General features: G+C 34.1%; 1 protein-coding gene across 17 annotated transcripts; it reads left to right on the top strand.

Annotated features, from left to right (window-relative positions):
• The first annotated feature begins 14,257 nt into the window (after window positions 1-14,257).
• Window positions 14,258-26,201, top strand: LOC129317999 (uncharacterized). 17 transcript variants are annotated; one of them, XM_054962482.1, is made up of 7 exons: window positions 14,258-14,732; window positions 19,910-19,968; window positions 20,761-21,402; window positions 22,365-24,180; window positions 24,358-24,550; window positions 25,196-25,438; window positions 26,032-26,201. In XM_054962482.1, exons 4-6 carry the CDS (start codon window positions 22,577-22,579, stop codon window positions 25,415-25,417), a joined length of 2,019 nt encoding a protein of 672 aa, XP_054818457.1. In that variant the 5' UTR covers window positions 14,258-14,732; window positions 19,910-19,968; window positions 20,761-21,402; window positions 22,365-22,576; the 3' UTR covers window positions 25,418-25,438; window positions 26,032-26,201. The 17 variants fall into 17 exon arrangements, with proteins under 17 accessions (XP_054818457.1, XP_054818452.1, XP_054818453.1 ...); XM_054962477.1 differs by lacking the exon at window positions 26,032-26,201 and adding an exon at window positions 25,682-25,918; XM_054962478.1 differs by lacking the exon at window positions 26,032-26,201 and adding an exon at window positions 25,523-25,618.
• The last annotated feature ends 535 nt before the right edge of the window (window positions 26,202-26,736 follow it).

Raw genomic sequence — 26,736 nt, forward strand, 5'->3', positions numbered from 1 at the left:
TAGAAATTGATTTTTGTAAGGAAAAATGTTAACAATTTCTTTTCTAAACTTTTATTTAAATCGGTTGTATAACCAATTTAGAATTGCCTCGCATATCTAAACTGGCTACAAAATAATTTATTTAGATGATCATTTTTAATCAATTTAGATATGCATTTTTGTACCAGTGTTTTTTTTCTTATGTATATCTTTTTATTTACTTTATTTGTTCTATTTAAATCAAATGAGTTCAATTTTCTCTACATTTTCATTGCTATAATGCAAATAAATGAATTATGCACTCAAAATTTTACTATAATGAGTTAATAACTCAAAAGCAACTTAATTTTAATATTTTAAATAGAGTAAATTTTTTTATTACTAAAAATAAGAGTAAAAAGAAAAAAAAGGTTTAAAATGGTCCAACCATTATGGGTTGTGGGTTTTTAACGGGTTTTTAAAACCTACCCGAGTCATAGCAAGCTAACTCAAGCCAACTACTAGAATGAGTTAAATGGTTGAACTAAAATGCTTTCTTTATTGGCTGATAGTTTGACCAGTCTAACCATTTGGGTTAGTGTGGGTCTCAAAACATTGGTTAAGAGTCATTTTTGTCCTCTGTATCATCCTAATTTTTAAGTTATAAATTAATTGAGTTTGAAGACTTAATTAAGGAAAAAATGTCTATTGAGGATTTAATTTAGAATTTTTGTGAATTTGAGGTGCTAATTAAGGAATAATGTATGATTCAGGTTTATTGATTGTTTAGGCACCTAAGTATAACGAAAATTAGGGCTAGGATCATGTATGAGGGTTATTTAGGGTCCAAAATAAATTTTTAGACTAGATCTATTATTTGGCAAACGGTACTTTTTCAGCATGTATTCATCTGTTCAAAAATATAGACAAAAGATGAGGATTTTGGGTGAGGAGTTAGGCAAAAATCAATATCTCTACTAGGGTTTGGAGGCTAGCACTCATTGAGCACGATTTGGGGCTCCTAATCACTCAAGGTCCCTAATGCCATTTCTACCTTCTAAACCTCTCTTTAAGTTAGTTTATGTTTGGCTTAAGCTTAGGTTTTCATTTTTAAGGGCACCCAATCAAGGGGTTTGAATTCTATGATGGCTTTGAGGTTAAATAATTGTATTTTAGGTAGTTTTGATGATAATTATGATAATGGGGTGTTTAAATCCTAAAACCCTAGACTTCAGGGGAGATTTTTATGATGATTTGAGGATATAAAGACTAAATAAATGATATACAAGTGTAATGATGATTAAATTTAATGGTTTATATGGATTTAATATTGTTACATTAATGAGATTAATTAGCCTAATCCTAGATTAAGGTGTAATTAGTGATTAATCATAAATATTAATGATGTTTAGTGTTATATTATATATAGATAGAGGTGTTGAAGGCATTGGTAGTAATATTGTTACATTAATGAGATTAATTAGCCTAATCCTAGATTAAGGTGTAATTAGTGACTAATCACAAAATATTAAGGATGTTTAGTGTTATATAATATGTAGATAGAGGTATTGAAGGCATTGGTAGTGAAAAATCACTTGTCTAGAGAACTTTAATTGCTATGGGTAAATGTAACCTTTATTTTTGTGTTATGGTGTGTGGTATGCAATTAGTTATGCGCGTTTTATGTGAAATAAAGGATTGTTTGGAATGATATATGTTTGAAAATGTATATATTTGTTTGGAAAATTTGATTGCTAGTGGGATAAAGATTTGTACATAATTATTATGCTAGTAAGAAATTATATGTTTGGAAATATAAATATGCTTATTTAGATTTATTATTGGTTTATGATTTGTTTAGGTTCTATTCAGAAAATGGTATTAGGAGAGTTGTATTCAGTAGGATTCATATTAAACTTGCCACATGGTATGTCCTCATGTGATCTATAAGTGTCTCGCACAGTTTGGGCTAGCTTAGCTTTAGCTATAGGCACTAGGTATGGAGAAAGGAGGAGATAAGATGTTAGTCATTCATTCTATATTTGGATGTTTAACTTTTGTTTGTTTGGAAACATGTTTTGTATACCCTACTTAGTAATTACATGATTAGTTACATTGCATGTATTATGGTATATTAGTATTGGTTACTAGGACCCTTGTGTCTCATTCCTCATCATTAACATTTTTACAAGAAACAGTTCGGTTGAAGAAGCACTGGAGCATAGGTTGGTGTATGGGACATCTAACTTTCTTTCGTTGGCATCACTTTACTAGTTATGTATATTTTTGCCAACCTAAAAGTATATTCTTGTAATTTGAGCATGTAACTCATTACTTTAGAAAAAAATAGTTTATTGTTGCCATGAGAGTTATGCTTAGTACTCATGGTCATATATTTATATGGTTCATCACGTAAAGTCCCTAACTCAATCTGGAAACACATCATAGCATACAATAATAATATAATATTAAAGTAATAACCCTCAATTCATTTTCAAAATGCAGGATCCTGACTTTGTCAAAAGTATGTTTAAATAGGAGGGCTAATGGAAGCGCAAACATACATCTAAAGACTCAAAGTGGTAAAACTATTTTTTTAAGAAACATGCCATGCACCACGGCTTGTACCACCATACACCGTAGTATGTGATATAGAGCAACATGCTCTGTTCCTCTTTATGCCATGCACCACAGTGCATATGATAGCAAATTCTGCTGTCACATGACAGTTCATAAGGAAAACTTTTGCCTCGTGCAAATTTCACATCCGATGTCCGATTGAAGTAATTCAATCGTTCACATGAAGCTTATAACATTTTCTATCTAATGAGACAAGTTTGGACATGATCCAATGATCTACACCCAGGTGTAACAAGTTAGTTTTTTCTTTCAAAACTTGCATCCTAAGTGTTTAATTCCCATTCCTTGCCCCCATTAGACCATTTCAGGCCTTGAACTAAGTCCAAAAGGATCATTTACACCTGATTACACATCACAACACATATATCACATCAAGTACTCAATTTGTCCTCTCAACACCACATTACACACTTATGGGCTTATATGAGGTATAATATATATAACTATATGCACACTTATACTTATTCCACTCCAATCATCCAACTTCCTCATATAAGGCTAAGCCTCACCATACGATCAAGAATCACAAATATACTCGACTCCTGTAAATGGGGCCAAACCTCACCATTTGCATCAAGTTCACACACACACACACACACACATAATTTCACATAACAAAACATATTCAATTCAAGTGGAATAAGTTATATAATAATATATACTTACTTGATTGGTATCTAGGTCTATCCACGTACTCACTACTATGGTACTATCAACGAGATATGTAACATCCTAGTTTTTAATTCTCTAATTTACTAAGATTAATAAGGATAATAAAGTAGGTTGATGTGGTGTGTGGTCAGAAAAGAATAATAAGTGTTTTTAATTGAAATTTCAGGTATAATATAGATCCAAAGTGAAATTAGGTCACTTCGGGACCAAAAAGTAGAGAAAAACAAACTAAAAAGCCTCTATGCCACATGCCGTGGCACTTGCACGGTGCACTATGGTGCCAACAGGGCCACAAAATGAGAGTTTCCTTTTCTATACCATATGTCACAGCGTGTGAGGCCAGATGCCATGGTGCACAATGTGAATTGTGCAAAATTTAATCACGTTTCGGTATAAAAAACAAAAGAGAAGAAAAGGAAAACAAAGAAAACTCGCATTTTCTCTACTAGGGCACAACCTAGGGAAGGATTTGAGAAGGTTTAAAGCTCTAAATTATCTAAGGTAAGATTCCCAAATCCTTTTTCTCCTTTTCTCTTCCATTTTTTTAAGGAGTTGAGTTAGGGTTTGAATGAGGATGATGACTTTGGTCAATATGAGGTCTAGGTCCAAACCTATTGACTCAAATAGAGTTAATGAGAGTAAATTAGGATATCTAAATCTAAGTATAATGAATTTTGGTGTCTTGCATTGTTGGGCACCATTAATATCTGAAAATTTCATTTATTATGAGTTGTTGAAAGATTGTGATGTCATTAATGGGAATTTAACAGTTCATTAATGTTATTGGGGACTAAAGGTAATTAATAAACCTAAGGGATAGGCTCAAACTCTTGTGGAGTGAATATTAGGCAATTTAGAAGTGGAGATTGAGGGTTTGATGCTTGAGTTGATAATGTTGATGAAATTCAACTTAGTTGATTGTAGTTTTGGCTCTTGGTCACTTATTTAATTAGGAATTCAAGCTTGGAAGCTCTTATACTAAGGGGAAAACCTTTGACCTCTCAAAGGTTTGAGGTGACCAGGGGAACCTTATCTTAGATAGTTATATGTTAATTGATTGTTAATTGCAAATGTTACATGTACAGATTGATTCTCAATGTGAAAGCATGCATTGATTTCAATAAGTGTATGAAAATTGAATGTGCATAATGTTAGTTTTGGTTTGAATGCAAATGCAAAATCAAAATGTTTTTAAACTATGAATATGCATAAGTATTTAGGAAAAATGAATGTGATGTTGTGTTGAGATAAATGTGTGTTAATGAGGAATGGATTTTTGAGGTTAGTGAGAATTATGTTGAGAAAATGATTGGAATATATACTTCGATAGTGCATGGTCGTGAGCCCAACGTGATTATTATGATAATGAGGAAATAAAAATGAAAACATGAAAATGGTTGAATATCACATATGGCATGATTAGTAGGTGGGAGTTCGCCTAGGGATTAAAAGTAGAGAAAAATCCATATGGTATTTAAGCTGCCCTCCGGTGCATGGGGGTATAGCCTTGTGCCATAATTTATTGAGGGCCTATCCTGTAGTTTGTCGAGGGACTAAAACTTAGCTTTCTCCACTAATTCAACAAGGAGAATAGCCTATAGTATGAGACACTCTAGAGATTCGAGAATGGGGGGAAGCCATAGGCCAAGAGTGAGTTATATGATCTTTGGCTGAGTCATACCTCACGATTGGTGAGCTTGGGTAGTCCAGTCACACGGACGGAGCCCTAATCAATGTTATAGCTCATGGTTTTAGTCTGAGAAAATAAGGAGGATATAAGGTTGGTTAATCATTGCCTAAATAAATATATGACATGTCACATGTGTTAAGTTATGGCAAGTTGCATGAGTAATGGGATATGATCACATATTTGAGAATATTGTGATAATGCACCTATTATATGTGAGGTAAAGAAGTAATTAAATGAGAAATGATGAGTTATAATGTTTGTGAGTATGTTTTACGTACTTGATTTCATATACATATGTTTGGTTTATAATTGATATATAACTGCATAGGGTAGGTTTTACTTGGTTATTGAATGACTAGACTCACCCCTTTCATTTAACACTTTTCAACCTCTAACTCTGGTGCAGAGAGGGAGAAGGCTCAAGAGGCTAAGAATTAGTACATTCCTATTGTATGCCTTTAGCTTAGATTTATTTTGTGTAACAGAATTTGAATGCCAATTCTAGGGTGCATGCCATCATACTTGCATTATTTTATTGTTACAAATGTTTGATTTGTATTTTGGGCCCTGGGTATTTATATATATTGAGATATATATGTTTATAAAGTCAAAATATTAGTGCAAGTATAGAAATGATGTTTTAGACAGGTTACAATAATTTTTGATGCAATGCAATGACATTTTGCCTCCCCTTCTGTTTTGGTGAAATGGGGTTGAGGAGTGAATTTATGCTATACTTGTTTAATACATGTGACGTGTTGTACTGGTAGTCCTAGGTCCAATGGATATGGTCCAGGTATTAGGAAAGGCTTTTAGCACTTGTTGAGGGTTTTGGACACCCTTTTTGTGTGAAAGTTGTGAAAAATGATCAAAATGTGTTTGAGTGTCCAATTTCTTGGTGTGATTTATTTTAGAAGTAAAACTCATGCCATTAGCTAGTTCATGTTAACAACTTTCCATAAACACCTAGATCACGTCATTTGGATGTCAGATGGAGAATCTGCAATATCTCAAGTTTTAATCCCCTAATTAACTAAACCTAATTAGGGTAATTAAGTAAGTTCAAGTGGTGCATGGCTAGGGAGGTCTAATAAGCATATTTGATTATATTTCAGCCCTAATTGTGGGTCCGGTATCGGGCTACCCGGGCATCAAAAGTTGAAGAAAAATGAAGAGTGATATTGCTGTGCCACACGTAGTGGTGTGGAGATCGTTCGCCGCGTCACACAAGCACTTCAGATGCGAGGAGGACCCCTCTGTGCCATGTGCCACAATGCATGGCCATTTTTTGCAATTTATCAAATGCGAACTTGAGACAAAAAAGAGAGAAAAGAAAGGAGAAAATGGAGAGACGCACTAATGCTCTGCTAGGGTATGACTTAGATGAGAATTTGAGAAGGTTTGAAGCTCTAAATCATCAAAGGTAAGATTCCTAAATCCTTTTTCTCTTTTCCTCTTCCATTTTCTCAAGGATTTGAGTTGGGATTTAGATGAGGATGGTGATTTCGTCTATATGGGGTATGGGTCCAAACCTATTGACTCAAATGGAGTTAAAGAGTGGTTTAGAGTATTTAAACCTAGTATAATAAATTTTTGGTGTCTTGAGTTATTGGGCACCATTAATATCCAAAAATCTCATTTATTATGGATGGTTAGAAGATTATGATGCCATTAATGAGAATTTAATGGCTCATTAATGTTATGAGGGACTAAAGGTAATTATTAAACCTAAGGGATAGGCTCAAATTCTTGTAGAGTGAATGTTAGGTAATTTAGAAGTAGAGGATTGATGGTGTAAGTGCTTGAAATGGTAATGTTGATGAAATTCAACTTGATTGATCTTAGTTTTAGCTCTTGGTCACCTATTGGATTGGAAATTCAAGCTTGGAAACTAATATATCGAAGGGTAAACCTTTAACCTCTTAAAGGTTTAAGGTAACCGGGAAAAAACTCTACTTTAGGTAGTTATATATTAATTGATCGTAAATTGATTTTTATTGTGAGTGAGGCATGTATGGGTTGATTTTCAATGTGAAAAGCATGTGCTAGTTTCAATAAGTATATGAAAAAATTAAATGTGCATAAAGTTATTGTGACTTGAAATGCAAATGCCTAATTAAGATGTTTTAAATATGAACATGCATATGTCTTTAGAAAAATGAATGTGATGATTATGTAAGATAGATATGTGTTAATGAGAAATGGATTTTTAGAAGATGATGAGAATACATACTTGGGTAGCGCATGGTCATGAGCCTAACATGATTATAAAAGTGATTATGAGTAAACGAAAATGAAAATGTTAAAATAAGTGAGTATTGATCATGGCATGATCAGTGGCAGGAGTTCACCTAGGGACCAGGAGCAGAGAAAATCCATATGGTATTTAGGTTGCCCTTTGGTGCATAGGTTATATCCTTGTCCCATAGTTTGTCGAGGGACTAAAACCTAGCTATCTCTACCAGTTCAATGAGGAGAATAACTTAGGGTATGAGACACCCTAGGGATTTGAGAATGGGGAAAGCCATGATCCGAGAGTGAGTCCTGTGATTTTTGGTCGGGTTACACCTCACGATTAGTGAGCTTGGGGAGTCCAGTCACACAAACGGAGCCCTATTCAGTATTATAGCCCATGATTTCAGTATGAGGAAATAAAGAGGATATAAGATTGGTTGATTATTGCTTAAGTAAATATATGATGTGTTACACATGTTAAATTATGGCAAGTCACGTGAATAATGGGTTAAGGTCACATATCTGAGAATATGGTGATAATACACCTAGTATGTGTAAGTTAAAGAAGTTATTAAATGATAAATGACAATTTGTGATATATGTGAGCTTATTTTACTTACTTGGTTTCTTATATATATGCCTATCTTATAATTGATATATAACTACATAGGGTAGGCTTTACCTTAGTTACTGAGTGGCTAGACTTACCCTTTTCATTTAACATTTTTAGGCTCTAGATTTGGTACTGAGAGGGAGAAGGCTAAAGAGGCTAAGAATTAGCATATTCCTTTCTGTATGCCTCTAGCTTAGTTTATTTTGTGTAATAGTATATGTTTGTCAATTCTAGGATGCATGCCATCACACTTGCGCTACTTTATTGATGGAAATGTCAAATTTGTATTTTAAGCCCTGAGTCTTTGTGTATGTTGATATATATATTTGTTAATAGGGCCAAAATACTAGTGCAAGTATAGAAATAATGATTTGAACATGTTTTGAATGATTTGGGCAAAATGCAATTGCAATTTACCTCCCCCTCTGTTTTTGGTAAAATGGGGTTGAAAAGTGAATTTTATTATATTGTTGTTTTAGTGCTTGTGACGTGTTGTACTAGTAGTCCTAAGTACAATGGACTTGGTCCAGGTGTTAGGAAAGGCATTTAGCACATGTTGAGGGTTTTGGACACCTATTTCGTGTAAAAATGTTTAAAAGTGGTTAAAATGTGTTTGGGTGTCCAACTTCCTAATGTGACTTATTTTGAAAGTGAAACCCATGCCATTAGCTAGTTCATGTAAAGAGCTTTTTGTAAATACCTAAATCACAACATTCGGATGTCGGAAGAAAAATTGGGGTGTGTCGGAAGTTCCTCGATTCTGCTGTCAAATGACCACATAATCAGTTGAATTTTCATGCAACACACCGCGGTGCATGGCACCTGAGTTGCAATGTGTGGCACAGAGAGCAACACACCACGGCATTGCCCTATATCATAGCACACGTTTTGTTTTTTAACTGTTTTTGAATTTTTTTCACTCCTTTGAGGTATCCCCTGCTTCTGTAACTTGGTTTTACTCTGATATATGAGTTTATGATTGTTTTAAACTCAATTGGATTAAGAAACCTTGGGATCCCTTACTTTTGATTTAAAACTTGGTAATCACTCTTAAAGTGTGTTTGAATTAAAAAATTTACAACTGAGGTTAGGATTTAATTAATGTTAGCAAACTGAGGTTAGAGGAAAAGCCAGTTAATGTAACGAGATTTATGTTTGGATACCTTTTTTTTGAATGTCAATTAGATAAATTGAAATTTATTTGGATGATTTGATTGAAAAGTCACTTGAGATTTTTAATAACAAAAATAAATATAAATTTTTTTGTATATATTTTTGTGACTAATTTGATATTTTTAGGAAAAAATACTTAAAATTATAATTTTATAAAGAATTAGATTACAAATATAAAATAAATTAATAAATCAAAAGTCTGAATTTTCAAATTGCCCACAATATATATATTAGTTTTAGGCAACATAAAGTGATTTGGTTAATTAATCTAAAATATAAATTAATTGTTCAATAAAATTAAAACTAATTATATTCAATGTCTTCTTTATTATAAATTGCCGAAATATATATGACCACACTAATATCCTAACAAGATATTATATAATTATAATTATTTATTAATATAATTAAAAAAATTGTTGTGAGTGTGGATGCCTTCGCAGGTTGTTATGACATACTTGGGATCATCCCCATTTCTCTCCACTCTCTTTTTCACAAGGCATCCTTCCTCTGAACACCTATAGTAATTCCTGTTACATTCATAAACACACATAAGGTAATCATCACACGAACAAAAGTTTCATAAACAGCTAGCATTTCTTTTACTTGCTCATATTTCCCCTAGATACCTAAAATGGAAGCACGGGTTAAATGTGTGGATATATATATATATATATTTCTCACTAGGTACACCCACCCACCTTGGATTTGTGCTATTCTTCACCATCTTCTTCCTATACTTCCTCCACTTGTAGCCATTGTCCAGTGCTTCAACCTCTGACCTTGTTCTGAATGCAAATCTCTCCCTACCTTCCTTCTTCTAGCATCCGTTCATAATAATGTCTCTTAATTAAAACACAGCCAACCAGTGGGGGCCATTAGTGCTAACATTGAGAGATAACTGATGAATCATACTTTGAAATATATGCTGTATATGAGAATATTTCTTAAGAGAAACAAATTGAGTATAATAGCACTGGACTAAGTGGGCTTACCGATACTACCACAGCTAGCAGACCCTTTAACATGGCTGCCACGTCCTCCCTAGTCACATACTTCAATGGAGCTTTAATAGATCAACTGGTTGGGAACATGCCCGCCAAAAATAAAACACTGATCTTGATCATTGTCTGGCCAATGATCACTATCGAATTTCAAGTACTCAGAAGGCTCCAAAGCAAAAAAAAAACTATTGCTATGTCTTATCCACTCGTGCATGCTAGTAGAAGCGTGAAGAATCAACGGAAAAGAAAAAAATATGTGATTAAAGAAACTCTAGCTCACTCCTTTCAGTTTCAACCTCTCCTCTCTCTCACTAGCTTCTGTTCCACACACACTCTGTTTTCACATGGATTCTCTTTGTTTTTCTCTCCCCTTCCCTTTCTCCTCACTTGAAGCCAACATAGGTGATCTCTGCAACTCCACGATGGCCCAAGTTGCTTCTTTGCTGGAGGTGGATGCATTGAGGTTAGAGCCTCAAGTTCAAGAACACATCGAAGCAGGGAAGCATGGATCCGATAGGAGAAGAATGGACGACAACGACCACACTTTCGAAGTAAGGACACTCTCAATGCAAGAAGAAGGACAACGGCAATTAAGAATCAACATGAACACATCGAGGCAGGGAAGCATAGATCTAATAGGAGAAGAATGGACGACAACGACCACACTTTTGAAGTAGGGACACTCTCAATGCAAGAAGAAGGACAACGGCAATTAAGAATCAACGTGAGCAATACACACAGTTGAGATCGGATAGCGATGGTGATGATCTTTGGTCAAATCTGGCAAAGCAAAAGAAAGGGAGGTGGAGATATTAGAACAAAGGACTGTTAGGAGGTGAAGCAAAGCAAGGAGATGATCGGCTAGTAAAGAGAATGAAAAGAGAGAAGCCCAATGTCCACTGCCTACTCAACGTAGCGTTGTAAAAGCTGGGGCACTTGGCTTTATAAAAAGCGCCTATTTAGACTCCAACGCTAGCTGCAATTTTTTTCTATCCAAACAAAACTTTTTAGACTTTTAATATTCGAACCTCAGTTTGGAACATCCCAACCTAAGTTGGGATGTTATCCAAACACACACTTAGAGTTAATCCTTTAATTATCATGAGTTTTTATTGGTTAATTGTGTTTAGTGGAGTGAGATTTTACAAGATACAATTCATAGCACACAAGCAAGTTTTGAACCAAAAATTAGATACGTATTCATATATTCATATTTATATACACTTATGCTTCTTAGTTGACAACTCAAATCTCTAACTACAACTTTATACAATCATTATTCACAATGGTGATCATACAAACTGCCAATCAAGGCTACTCTTTCCTCATCTTCTTTCTTGGCCTTCTCACGCTCTCTTCACCTGTATACAAAGGTAATGGAGTGAGATATACGTCCTAGTAACTTTGATATAACCCCAAATACTGGTTAGTAAGTAAAATTATCAATAAGAGATAAAGTAGTATGTACTTCAATAAAAATAGTATAATATACATATACACGAATTCATACTCATCATCCATCATGCTTATGCTCATACACTCTCGGTTCCCCTAGCGGAGCAAACTCTATGCTTGAACCAGGACACTAGTCTTACAAGAAGTAGGGCCCACCAAACTGCTGTCTCAGGCTAGGTATCCTCATCGCGTATGGGTGGTCTCCTGAGTCCCACTTAGAGGAGCATTCTTAATGCTTGGACTATTAGGAATTCTTAGTCTTACACAGAGTAGGACCACGATCCCTTACCTTAGTCTAGGGTACACTTGTTGATCATTATCCTAGGTCTTTCTTGGTAAAATCAAGCTCCATGTTTAAAACCTTTAAGACTTCCTAGCTTTGCATAGAGTAGGGCCATGACCCCCTACCTTAGTCTAGGGTATACTCGCAGATGCAATGCACATGTCTCATTCACACATTTCATTTATTACTTACACACCCGCATACATATTCCTTTCACAATACTACTACTCTATTAGTTTATAAATCATAATGCACATAGTTATATAAAATACTTGTAAACAATTTCACAAACAAACAAGTACAAAGATTACTCCAGTTACCTTTTTACCTTTCTACCTTTCTTACTAAAGGTTATCAATTGTATTGAATTCTCGAGAGTATAGATTCTCATAAGTAACGTCATAAATGCTCAATCTACATAATGCAATATCCCTTAATCAATTTCTAACATTTAATATAGGTATTAATTCGGCTAAACTGAATCCCTTAACACACAAAACATTTCAATTAGCACCTTTCAAAGTCATTAGCCCTATAGGCCATTCAAATGACCACAGTACCCTTCTAACTTATTTATTCACTATTTTTCTATTTTAACCTAATTCTTTAGCCTAATTTGAGGCTAAACTCTTAAGGTTTAATCATTTCACTTTAAATTAGTTACAAAACCTTAGTTTTGCATTCGAAAGCCCTTTTCAAGTCTTTCCCTTATATTATAACTCCTTAAAACTTTTTGATTCAATTTCTCTACAGACCAAATTCAGAGAAAATAGGGTAGAAATGTAGTGTAGGGCTATACAATATTTACTCAATAAGTCACTAGTTGAAGCAAATTCTTGATAGCCGGATAATGCTTGCCTTAGCAAAGATGAGCTCCTCCTCCTCTCCAGATGCATTTTCACACTTTTTCTTTCTCATTTTATAAGCTGTTCACGTGAGCTTTAAGTGATTTCCATGCAATACGCCATGGTACATGCAGCATCTATCACGGTGCATGGCAAGTGAGGTTAATCTTACTTATGCTCACGCGTTTCATCTTGAATTGCCGTTCCACCCTTCAATCCTATTAATATAACAATCAATCAACATCACACATTAACCCAACATCTAAATTATAATCAATCCACTAATTATTAATTTATCCCTAATTAGCAACTAGTTCTTTAGATTGAAATTCAAGATGTTACAATTCAAGCATTGAAAACATGTTTTGAGATTTTAATCAAAGCATGTCAAGTTTGTTTGGTTTTTGGTATAACTTATATTGGATAGTTGTAACTTAATTATGAAAATTTTATATATATGGATGAATTATTGAGTTGTAAATGTTGTTTGGTTGTGACCAAATGCTCTACACATTGGTGTTGGCTTTGGTGTTGATTTGATGAAGTTAATTGTGCTGGAAGTTTGTTTTATGACTTTAAAAAAGGTTTTGTGGATAAAATCCTTATACGGAGGTGTTTTTATGCCAAATCAAAGCTAATAACTAAATTATGTTATGAGCTGTGTGGACATTTAAATCACTCATTTTGGATAAACATACTAAAAGTTATATTTATTTAAAGTTGGTTGTTACTATTTATTTTGTCAAAATGCTGTTAGTCCACTTCTGTTGTGGCACATGGTGCTTTTGGCTACGGTGCATAACATTGAGACAAGAGTGTAACATTATTTACTTTATTACTTAATATGTGTCATTCTTTTCAATTTTCAATGTGGAGATAAAAAACAGCATTGCTTCTTAAATTTATGATATATATTAAAAACTAAAATGAAAATCAAAACAATTTTTAAAATTTTTTAATAATATAATTAATTTTTTAATAATATAACAATTTTAAAATTTTTTTTGTGATATATATTATAAGTAACTTATAATAAGGGGCCTATTGATTAAGGTATTATTATTTTGAAGTTTCAAACTTATCAAAATTATTTTAATGTAATTTTTGTCAATATTTTCTCCTATCTTTTAAATTTTAAATTCACCTAAAAAAGTGAAAAACAAAGAAAATAGATGTATAAATCAATTTATTAAAAAAATGATAATAAAATTTCTTTAAATTATATAAATAACAGTTTGATCCCTTAAAATGTTATAATTTTATTGAAGTTTCTAAAGACTTTTCTGTCATTAATGAATTTATATAAATGATCAAATTGCCTTTATTGAAAATAAATGATTCACAAGTTTTGTTTAAATAATCACAACTTTCTTTCTTACATTCGCAATAATGTAATAATAAATTATAATTTCATATGTTAAATTCCTGATTTACTATTGTATTGTTATGAATATAAGAAAAAAAGTTGTGATTATTTAAACAACACTTGTGAATAGTTTTATTTTCAATAAAAAAATTTAATTATTTATATAAATTTATTAATAATAAAAAAATTTTAAAAAATTTAGTTGAATTATAATATTTTAAAGGATTAAATTATTATTTATATGCTTAAGGAGAATTTTGTTATTATTTTTTTAATAAAATTAACTGAATAAATTGAAAAATTTGGAAGAAGAAAATACGGGAAAAAATAAGTGGTTGATACGCCGCATAACTTCGGCGGGATCACCCTCCTCTTGCAGCGAAGGTGACAGAAGAAGCAAACGGCGGTTGCTACGGCGAGACGAAGAAGTTTGCGTGCACACAGAACCAAGCTGCTTTTCAGTGTTGAAGGAAGATTTGGTCGATGTCATGCGTATCTGAAGATATAAAAACAGACGAGATCACGAGATAGAGGAGGCTATGAGAGTTTGAGTTTCTGGACGGACGGAAAGGAGTAGAAACAGAGGAGAGTAATTGAGAGGGTGAGACTTTCGGTAAGAAAGAAAAGAGGGGGAACGAAATAGAGGAAGGGAAGAACGGAGAATATTTGAGGGAGAGGCCAAGAGATAAAAGAGGGACATGAAGAGCGATCGAGAAGGAGAGTGAGATTGAGAAGCTGAGAGTGATGACTGACGTAGGGAGGCCAAGCATCTGGTATCGCAATGATATAGCTGAAAAGGTATCTACTTTACCTGCTAATTTGGGTGTCCTGTTCGCCAGTTTAATTTGCTTCTTACGGATCTACTTCTGATGGGATTTTGATCCTGCACTTTCTACTTTGTTTTTTTTTTCTATTTTTTTTTTGGGGTGTCGATTAGGTTCTGCTTTAATTGTTCGTGAATTTCGGTAGACTTGTCTTTTTATAGAATCATCTATTGCATTATTATAGTAAGACATACTTAGGGTTTGAATGCATGTGCAGTTTTGCCAAATTGAATTGAACTTTGAGTTGTGTATTTAACGTGTGAAACCGATTCTTTGCGTCTTTAAGGCCCTTGGTTTGTAATTTTGATGACCAATGGGACTTATTTGGGTACAAGAAGTTGGCCGATGGAACTCTCTTTAATTGGTATATCTCAATGGTATTGCGATTCTTTGTCTTCTCAAGCGTAGATGACTTTTTTTTTTTTTTAGTTGGATTAGTTTCCTGTACTGAACGTGTTATGATCCCAGAAGATACGTAATGAGAAAATAAGCTTTAATATTCTTATCACCTGAATGCCAGATTGGTATATTTGAGCTTGAATACTAAGAATTGACACGGCCAAATTGCATGATTTCGGTTTAGTATGGGCTTAATAATCAAATTTCACGTTTTCGAAAATCTCCAATTTGAGTTCATGTGAAAGTCCTTGAGCAAAAGCTTGGGGTGTGTCAAGCTGATCCCCCCCCCCCCCAAAAAAAAAAAAAATTAAGAGATTTAAGTCCAGAAGAAGATGAGAATTAACAAAGGTTACTGTAGAATTGGGTATCCAGAAGCTTCAGGTAGTTTCCCCCCCCCCCCCCGGCTCTACTCCTCTGAATTATGTTATTCAATCATAAGGCTCCAATACAGATTGGCACTGCTGAAAGATTGATACACCAGATATTCTAAGGTACTCTGAGCGAAAAGAAAGAATACTGCTTGATATATTTCAGAGGCAGCAACAAAAACGTATATATAACTCAGCCAGTGTATAGGTTAAGTTGAGTAGGGTAAATCTAGGGTAAAATTAGAATAGAGGAGATAAATACTGAATATAAATTACAGGAAAAATATAAAATAATGAAGCAACTAATGATAAGTGAAACACAGTGCAGTGGGCTTGGGCCTTAGTACTTTCAACACTCCCTGTCAAGCTGGAGAGTGGAGAATAGATGTCAATCCTTCCCAACTTGCTTCTTAGTCTTTTAAATGAGTCTCTTGGCAGTGGTTTTGTAAATAAATCTGCTACATGATCCTTGGCCCTGATATAGTACAAATTAATTAAACCATCTTCAATTTTTTCCATGATGAAGTGTCTACCAACTTTCACATGCCGGAGGATTTTCAGTGAGATACTTCTTTCCATTCCTTCCTTGAACAAACATTAGAATGTTGCATGACCAGTGAAGATAGTTGTTTCTATTGAGATGATGAACAATCATGGCTTGAGGGAATGAATCGTTCCTTGAACTCAGCATATAGAAGACAGAAAATAACCTAGATTCCTCCTATAATCTCGGAAACTTAAAAACAAATGAAGACAGAAAATAATCAGATCTGATCCAACCAAGGAAAAAAAGGTTTTGCTAGGTTTGGGCCTTGTAAGTGGTAGCAGGCCCACTTCAAACACCATGCAATTGGTTTGTTGAGGTTTATACGAATGATGCAAGCTATATCAGCTCTAATTAGTACTTCAAGTATTCAGATGATCTTGGGTTACAATATGTTTGTGGACTTTTTTTCAAGGTACACAAGTTGCAAGTGCTAATGGCTGTGCAATTTAAACATTTTGGTGGATAACAAGATTTCTTTCCATTCCAATAAGTTAATGTCCTAATGCTCACATTGGGGTCCTCTTAACAATTGATTGATGTAGAACATGGAAGGCAAAGGGGGAACCAGAAAAGATGAGGGATAACGACACAAAGGAGGGAGGAACCAGATGAATTCAAGGGATGGAGAAGAAACTTGAGGTAGAGAGAAAACAATTTAATATTTTATTCAATTCATCAATAATGCCTGACAAAGAAAGAAAACCTAACACTATTTTTAGTGTTCTAGTCCTAACCCTAATAATAAATCATAATCTGATTAACTCTCCATATTCAAACAAAAAGTTGGCCCTAATAATCTAAGATAACAAAAATTAACCTAACATTCTAAGGTTTCCTATTCCTACTAGGAGTCTTTCATCTTCCATCATTGATGTTTGCTGTTACTGTTTCAATCATGGGGGTATCCTATTTTCATTCCTTAGGTTTTGCTCTATCTAATGTGGGACTTTGCATCTTTTCAATTGTGTCAATTTTTAAACCTGTACCCTTAATCCTTTTTGTTAGTGTTTTGGGTTTAGGGGCTCGTGTTTCAGGTTTCAGGGTTGAGGTTCAAATTTTAGGGTTTTTGGCCTTAGGTTATTTATTTATGTTTGTTTATTTATTTTTATTTTTTGTGGGGGAAGGCTGAGTCTTTAGGAGATTTAGGGATTGGGGCTTGGGTTCTAGCTTTAATGTTTTGGATTTTAGGATTTTTGCAGTTGCAAGATAGGGTTTGGGGTTAGGAACCTAAACATTAGGACTTCAATTGCTTGTCTAATGCTGGACACTCTATGCAAGTTGATTTTTCTAGAAATTTGTTTGTTATATGGATGGGTAAAGTTGTTCATTTTTGGTGATTCAAATGGATTCATTCTAGGAACATCTCCTGAATTCCTAACTTCTTGTGTCTAGGTACTGTGCTAAGAACCCTTTGTTGAATCTTTACAATATTGGGATCTTGCTATGAATCAGTAAATTTTTCTTTCTAACTCACTAAGTGGTCATTGAGAAGCTTATGGGATGAACTTTATGAAATTTTAGATCTTTTATATGCTTTAGTGATGGTGACTTGATGGGGATCTTTAACTAAGGTGAGTGAAGCAGTTGAGCAGTGTGTCTGAATTAGAGTTGCCACTCTTATATATTGTTTTCAAAATTTGTAGTTTGGAAGTTGATATATGCACTAAGAAGGCCTTGAAAAAGAACGGAGTCTAGGTTGCCTATATTACAGGTATAAAAGATATATATCAAGGGGCAATAACTAGTATAAGAACTTCTAGTAGTGAAACAAAGGATTTTCTTATAAGGATTGAACTACATCAAGGATCATCTTCGAGTCCTTTTTTGTTTGACTTGGTTTTAGATGTTTTGACTTAGTGTATTCAAGAGGAAATTTCCAAATGCATGTTCTTCGTAAATGATATAGTCCTTATTTGCAGAGACATGAGAAGAGATTAACTATAAAAATGAGTTATAGAGGAAGACATTGGAGTCAAAACGTTTTCACCCAACTAGGAGTAAGATGGAGTATTTGTATTGTAATTTTAATCAAAGATCAGGAAGTGAAATTGAGAGATTAGATTATACTTCAAGTGAAAAAGTTTAGATATTTGAAAGCTATTATTCAACATGATGGAAAAATTAAAGTGGATATTGTACAAAGGATATAAGTTGGATGGTTTAATTGGAGAAAGGCTAAATTAGTTATTTGCGATTCTAAGATACCTAATAAACTTAAAGGGAAGTTTTATTGAACTGCTATAAGATCAGCTGTTATATGGTAGTGAATGTTGGGCTTTAACGGGATAATAAGAGTATAAAGTTGGAGTAGCAAAAATGAGAATATTGAGATGGATGTGCAAACATACACGTAAGGATAAAATTCGAACTTAGCACATATGTTAAAAAGTGGACATAGCACTTAGTAAGGGAAAAATGGTAGAAAATCATTTAAGATGATTTGGACATGTACAAAAAAACCGCGGGAGACACCAATGAGGATAGTGGAACGAATAATTGAGCCCTATCAAAAGGGATAGAGGAAGGGCAAAGAAAATCTTTTGGAAATTATTGATCGAGATTTTTTAGTTAACAACATTTCTAAAAGACTGGCATATGAAAGGTCACAATGGTATCGTACAATTCGTATAGCCAACCCCACACAGTGAGATAAGGCCTGTTGTTGTTGATGAAGTTGATATATGGCCCTTTTCTTTAGCTCCTGACTCATATCCCTATAGCACTCAATAGGGTTAGCTTCCTCGCTTCTCCATGGCTTGCCTTGGCTCATTCAAATTTTGTTTTCTTTTTTTCAGGGAAAATATCTAACTTTATTGGGTGTAGTTTTTTTGTGCCCTTTTCTTTAGAAGAAAATTTTGAAAAATTATTAAAAAAATAGTAGGATGAATTAGGGAGGTGTACAGGTGAGAAGTTGAGACGAATACAAAATCGTATGTTTCTTTACTGTGAGAACCCCAAACCACCGTTGACCTTGCAAGCTGTCCCCTTCGCATGAGCTATTGGAGCAATAGAAGACTCCCTTCGTTAATTCCCTCACCTCAGTTTCTTTAGTCTTTTCTGTGTCAGGGATTTCAATCAAAGTTGCCTCTCATTCATTTCCCTTTTTTTGAATTTAAAATTTAAAATTTAAATTTCAATTCCCTATCTAATTTTATTATCTATCTCCGGGTTCTTTTTCTCTCAATGTCATCTCTCTTGCCTCTTCTCTTTCTCCTCCTTTTACTCATCCACATTCAATGAAAGCTACAAGGAATGGATGGAAATCGAAGGAGGCACCAGGGGCTTCTCTTCTTCATATTTCTTCCATGAACGCCATTTTTCTATTTAATCTAATCTAAAGTGTTTAAATATGTGATTAAGAAGTGGAAATGCAAAGGGAAATCGGAGGGGAAAATGAACAATTGAAATTGACAAGCTTCTCTTTCCCTTCACCTTCATTATTGCCTTGCACATGCTTCTCTTTTCTTGGATCTCTTTTATGTGTCTTCTAGCAAAATATGATATCACCTTAAACATTTCTCAGAATTGAATGGTAGAAATTTTACTATGTTTGTGTGTTTCGATTGACACACTCACTCCATCATTGACTGGAGTTTTATGCTATCTACAGGTCAGATGAATATCTTGCAACTAGAGTTTTGGCAGTGTTTGCAGACTGCATAAACTACTATTTCCTGAAAAATTTTGTAAAGGAGAATACCTATATTTCTACATTTCTTCGGTGATATTTAGCTGACTAGAGTTTTGCGTCTTTCATGTTATTTTGTTTGGTGTATCTTTAAATCATTTTGCTATTCCCATGAATCTTTCTGAGCACACAGATTAATTTTATCTTAGTGGTTTGCAGTGCTTGAAGCAACAATCAAGGGGAACTGGTATATTAATTCATGCCTCAGGTATCATCTTGACATCTTGCTTTTCTTCTGATTTAATAGATATTCTGACTTTCAGTGTTCAAGATCAAAGATATGAAAAATAATTAATGTGCCACATATCATGTTACTGTTTTCTTTTGTTTTTTGGATGTGCTAGCATAAGCAATTTGAGTGATAAGAGGGTTTGTAAATTTTATTACACATATGAACTGAATACGAATTATGAATTTTTCATGTACATGTGATTTGCTTCTTCTTAATGTTCATGTTAAAGAACGTGACTTAAGAATTAGAAACTGTAAAGATTAGAGGATTTGAACAATATTGTTGTGCATGGACAGGGTATATGAGAAGTTTTGTCTCTCATTTGTCATGTAGTTTGTCAGCTGTATTGGATGTTCTGAAGGTATAGATTTGGTTGGTGTGTCTTGTATGATAGAAATAATTAATTTTTACCATGCTTAGAAATTAAAAAAGATAACTCTTTAGCATGCAGCATTGAAGAAACAATTACAATAAGGAGGCTGTTGACTAACATATCTATATGGTCCTTCTATTTTTTTTGATGCCCATCCTTTATGATTGCATACAGAAATTTGGTTACTTTTCCCATGTACTGACAATACACTGAACTGATTTTGCTCATGCTTCAGAAATGTAAATGGGTACAGCTGTTATGAGTCACTGTGGATTTTTTATTGAGTTGGGATATGATGTGAAGCCTGCTCAATCAGCATTGTAGCATAAATTGTGGTTTAAATAATATAAAACTGTTATTTGCTTTGGTGTAATCTAATTCTTATGTAACACCAGGGGCTTATTTATTTCACTCGGAAGGGCTTTGCTGAACTACATATGTTTTGGCACTGTGAAGGAACCCAATCCTACGTTTTCAATATACCCTCCAAAAAAAAAAAAAAGGAATTATGGGATATGTTCTTTTGCAATTAGCTGCGAGCACACTGCTCCGATTCCAGCTTCAGAATTGGCCAAAAACAGAAAAAGGAATAAAAAATGAAAAATATTCCTGCTTCAAAACTTAAAGAGACCAATAAATTTCAATATGTATATATATATAAGTCCAATCCATCCAAAAGCATGAATCCATCACACAATTTGAAAGTGGCAATACTCTTAGCCATTTCAAGAATTCTCTGACAGATCTTTCAACAACTCCATTCTATTTCCTTTTACTTATTTCAGGGTTTAATTTGCTCATTTAACCTGTAATCAAACTTTAGCATGTCAATGTTTTATCCAGATTTCACTCCTTCAACAATTTGGTTCTAGACATGAAGCTTGAATTTGCAGATGTATTCTTTTTGGTTTTCGAAGGTAGAAATGCTTTCTGTTGTGTTCAATTATTTTCTGTTTGGATGTTGGTCTGTTCACAGAAAGAAGAAAAAGAAAGCTTATATAACCAAAGCAATGGGTTTGGAGCTTAACATTTTTATGGTATGGCAATTTTCCTGTTGTCCATGTGTATAAAGATTAGAGATTTATTTATCGCTTAAATATGTAGTTGTTAGTCAAAATAGAGGTTTCTATTCTTAGAAATGACTTTCTCTTTTTACAGGAAGGATCTATCACTAGAGTCTACTCTATAAATCTTGAAGAGCATTTTGGTGACTTAAGCTAATGACTGTTGAAGAGCAAGATAAACATAAACCATTAGTTAAAGGATTCATATGGCTTATCACACAAACATTGAAGATTTTTACTGCCGTTGCAGTCTGTCAGCTTTATCTCACAGTCATTAGCTTTTTCTCACTGTTATTAGCCATTGCAGTCTAGACACATTTATATTTGCTTTTGTTTAACTTGCCTTATCAGGGTGTTTTGTCTTCTTATTTCACACGAGTCCCATTGAATCCTCACCTCATAGACCATGGCATGGTTTTTTTTTTTTTTAATAGAGTTGTAGAGTAACTTTAGCTGTTTAATACTTAATGATTCGTATTTGATATGAGCATACTCTTTTTTATATATCAGCTCATTATGTTTTTGTTAGTTTGAGCTATGAAAATAGCATTTTGTTGCTACTAACAAGCAAGCAAATGTAATGGATGACTAATAATGTTTTAGTAGTTCGATTAATTTCTGTGTATGAAGCATTGGTAAATTTTTTTTATGTTCTTATAGCATGGATGTTAATTGTTGAGGTATAAGTAGTATTTGCTAGACACTTATGTTCCAATAGCATAATTAGTATTTACTCATGTTATAATAGTATGGGTGCTAATATTTATCAATTAACTAAACATTGATGGTATTATTACTCAATTTTTAATTAGAATGTGATTTTGTGAAAGTTTTTACTCTTCCGATCAACTCATGTGGAGTTAGAATCTAGCTTTCCTTAAAAGTAGGTTTTTATCTGCCAACTAATACATTTTTTTTTTTGGGTGTCTTTTCAGGCATCAAATTGTTGGTTAGGTGGAGACAATCAAGAGAACTTGAAAGCATGAAATTTTCATTATCAAGAGAACTTTAAAGTGTGGAGTTTTCATTAAACTTCTTGTCCTCAATGCCAATGAAGATTCTGTTGTTTTTCTAGCATGCAATGGTTGTCTAAAATGAATCAGAGGGTCTTTTGACTTACAAAAGCTCAGACTATTGTTTTCTGAACATGAGTCAGTCTGCTTCTGCTTTATCTATTAAAACAGAAGCAAGTCCAAGTATGGACTTAGAATCGTTACAATTGTGGATTGTTGCCCTTTGTGCTATAAGGTTTGATCTTGAACAAGGTCAACTGGTAGAAGAGTGTTATCCTCCAGGCTCTCTTACACGTGATGAGGAGCTTGACATTGCTTATAGTTCATTTCCAGACTCCATTTCCCAGCAGCAAAACCGTTCAAGCATTCATGATTCTATTTTCTTTTTCCGAATTTGTAGGAACCTAAAATCACAAATTGGCAATGGTACTCATTCTGAGATTACTGAAGTTGACGGGGGATTTCCTTCAAAATCCATATGCATTAGCAATCTCAGTAGAACCTCTGGTAGCAATAATGTCAATGCTTCTAGGTACATGTATGGTTATGTCTTTAATAGACAGAGACATGATGAGAGGCTAAAGCGAGGAGGGGAGCAGAAGTCTGTGGTCATCTTGTCCCACCATCCATATTCTAGTGTGTTTAGACCTTTGTTACAAATTATAGGGCCCTTGTATTTTGACATTGGTAAGAAAGCTTTGGAGCATATTGCCACATATGTCTCTACATGGCCAGCTCCAATTCCTGGTAAGTTAATGGATCTTCCGATTGGGAATTCAACTCTTAAAGTGTACCTGCCACCTGCTCATAGCTTGCCTGTTGAAAGTGGAGAATCTTTTGAAGAGTCTGCTTCTTCAGTGGCACCTTTTTTGCCTAATAACCAGTATACCCCACAAGGTCTTTTTCATGATTCAGATATTTTTGGTACATTCCGGGGCCTTTTATTGCAACTTTGGTTGCTATGGGAGTTGTTACTTATTGGGGAACCTATTCTTATCATTGCCCCCACACCTCCCCAGTGTTGTGAAGCTGTGGCCAGTCTCGTGAGTTTGGTTGCCCCTTTACTTTGCAGTGTTGATTTCCGGCCGTATTTTACCATCCATGATCCTCAGTTTGCACACTTAAACTCCCTAAAAGAAGGTGAAACTTTCCCCACAATGGTTTTGGGGGTGACAAACCTATTTTTCCTTAAAGCCCTCCGCAACATCCCCCACATTGTCTCAGTTGGAAGCCCTCCTCCTAATTCAAATAGGCTCACCCTTCCAAGTAGGTCTTCAACTGGCAGAAACGAAGGTCTTGGGATTCAACAACTTTCTCTAAAGAAGTTTTCTCCTTCAAGTTTGTTGAATGCAGTTAAGCTGCGGAGAGATGGTCCTCTTTGCCTTATGACCGAACATAAGGAAGCAATCTGGAGTACTTATTCTGCCACAACTAAGCCAGACACTTCTATCTTAAATAGGCTTATTGATGCTGGGATTTTGCCAAGGGTTGAAGAGTCAATGTCAGTTGTTAACAACGAGATATTAAGGAGGCATTTCTTGGAGCTCACCACAAATTTTTTGGCCCCTTTTGGTCCATATTTTAGGACCACTGCACCATCTGAAGGAACTTCTCCTTATGCAGATCCGCCACCTCTACCTCCATTTAATGCTGAAGAATTTCTTGCAAGTTTATCTGCAAGAGGTCCAGGGAAGTTCTTATTAAAGCGAATGAAATCCAACTGGCTTGATCTATACAGGTAATGGATTTTCTTTTCTTTGCTGTATTTATTATGTAATACTATTTGCACTCACCTTACAATTACATTTTTCAATATAACCTTGCTATTAAGTGTTTAGTCTTTCAACAGTTTGATTCTATGTCATTTGCTTGATTTAACAACTTTGAAATGAATGTGTTTAATTTCTCCTGCCAGGCGATTTCTGAAGGGACCCAACTTTATGCCATGGTTTCAGAGGAGGCAAGCTGTTGCGGAACAGGAGCAAGACAGATTGTGGAGGCATTCAAGAATGACAATTGACATACAACAGCTTCTATCTAAAATGACTGAGTTGGAAATTGTAGATTCCTTCAATGCTATAGAGAGACATTTCGTTAGAGAAGTACAGGTAACTTGCTCTTCAGTGGCCCTCCACTAATGATGTGCAATTGTTTGTACAGTTATCTTCCTCAGACATGAATGTAAGATGCTCTATCATATACATATGTTTAGCTAGTTATTATTTTCAGCTATCAAAGCATTTTCTCTTTTTATCAGAATATTTTTTTTAATGATATTCAATAGGACTGACTATAAGTTGAAAGCAACCAAATATGTTGACACTGATTGTCAAAGATCTGGTATACATATATTTATGTGTTACTTTTTTTTTTTTTTTGGTGATTATGTATTTATTAGTTAACAACATTCCTAAAAAGTTGGTAAATGATAAAGCACAATGGCATAATGCAATTCATGTAGCCAACCCTACCCAGGCTTCTTCTTGTTTGTATTTATTGATCTTTGGTTTTACATTGAATGGGGGAAAGAAGTTAGTTTGACTGGGTCTCATTTTACTCCATTTGTTTCTGCTGGCTGAGCATGCCCTTACTTGGGTCTGACCAAGAATTTCACCAGTTTCATAGAAAATACCGTGCAACATTCAGTGCATAAACCTTTGAAAGGATATTCTGTGCGGTACAATAAGATTGATTTAAATTTAGAGGAAACATTTTGTGTTCTACACTTGTCAATTGCTAATTTCAATTTGTAGCTGCAACAATCTAGAAGGGCTAGTGTAGATTCCCCAGCAAGCTGTCAGAAACTAAGGGAAGACCTTCAGGCTGTTTTCAATATGCTGTCAAAGGACATGCAACAACTGATGCTTTCAAACCCTCAAAGGGCATCCCTTCTACAAGGAAATCATGAATTGACAAAACTTCCAGGCCACCCATCAATACAAGTTGGGGTTTTATCTTCTACTTCACCCAAGTAACAAGCATGAAACATGTCTCCGGTATGTAGGATGAACTGTTGGTTAATTTTATGGCTTCCATCTAATTTATATGTGCTGATTTTATGTTTTTGTTTAAATAAACAGATGTGAGATAAACACATATTCTTATTAATTAATCCTTTCCAAAATCAGACACGAGATAACTTCATTGGTAATGCATTGAAGTTGTATTATTTTAAATGAGGTTTTGTTAATTACCTTTCTAGTCAGAAATTGAACCTGCATATTGTTTCTATTTTGAAGGATCAAACTGTAAATTACCAACTTAGTGCGATAGCTCATGGTGGTGGTTCTTCTTCCAGATTTTATAATATTCGAAAATCCTCAATATAAGGAATGGGGTATATCTCGTCAGTCAATTCACTATTTTTTTGTTTATTCTTGAACATATTGCAGCTAGAATGTTTAGAACACTAGAAGCTGTTAATACTCGCCGCGAAAATTTTCTCGTGACATGATTTGCGTCTGTTAGGCTTTCTATTTCTGGTTTTGGGTGTTATTTTGGATTTTTTGTTTTTGTTTTCGCTTCCGTTTTTTTTTTTTTCGGTTGATTGCACTACCGTTGTCTCCGTAACAATTCTATTGGTTTTTAGGGCATATTTGGCTGTCAGGAAAGTTGTTCAAGGAAAGGAAGGATTTTTTTCGTAATAGTAGACAATAATAACTTTCTAGGAAAGCCCACTTCTTTCCTTCAAAGATCAAACGTGGCAAAGAGCCATCCATCAAGATGGCTAAAGAAGTGCCACTTCTATCGGAAGTCATAATGTCAACGGCAAACTTTAAGAATAACTTTTTTTTTTTAAAAAAAAATGCTTGTTTTTAAATTTTGTATATTCTCATATTTTTATATCTCTCATCATTGCAGAACATGCAAATTAGTTTTAGTTTGGAAAAATTACAAGTTAGTAAGAAACATATTTACAAATAAATATGCTGCACGACCCGTGGGATAAAATTTTGGTTGTTAATATTCTTTGCACAAAAAGACTCAAATGTCATTAATTCTGTTGATTGACGTTCACCGACCACCAAGCGTTAATCAATCCTCCGGGATGACCGGTGGCTGCTGACTATGGTCAACGTAGGCTTGGCAATTTTTTTTTTAAAAAAAGTATATTGAAGTAATTATATTATAACATTTACAAATTAAACATCACATATTTACAGGTAAAATTTTAAGATTTATAACTTAAACTTTATGTATTACCAATTTAATCTTTTACAATATTAATACAAATCAAATACCTTAAATTATACATAAATGTTTAAGAAAATAGTAATTTAATATTTAGAAGTCA

Source organism: Prosopis cineraria, unplaced genomic scaffold, assembly GCF_029017545.1.
Source record: "Prosopis cineraria cultivar Desert tree isolate PC_DT_omini unplaced genomic scaffold, ASM2901754v1 PC8, whole genome shotgun sequence".
NCBI classification, from domain to species: Eukaryota; Viridiplantae; Streptophyta; class Magnoliopsida; order Fabales; family Fabaceae; genus Prosopis; species Prosopis cineraria.

Excerpts from the sequence above, each read along its gene's own strand:
- LOC129317999 (XM_054962482.1), top strand. The coding sequence starts at position 22,577 with ATGAGTCAGTCTGCTTCTGCTTTATCTATTAAAACAGAAGCAAGTCCA. Across the intron at positions 24,181-24,357 it reads AACTGGCTTGATCTATACAG|GCGATTTCTGAAGGGACCCA; the intron begins GTAATGGATTTT and ends TTCTCCTGCCAG. Across the intron at positions 24,551-25,195 it reads ATTTCGTTAGAGAAGTACAG|CTGCAACAATCTAGAAGGGC; the intron begins GTAACTTGCTCT and ends TTCAATTTGTAG.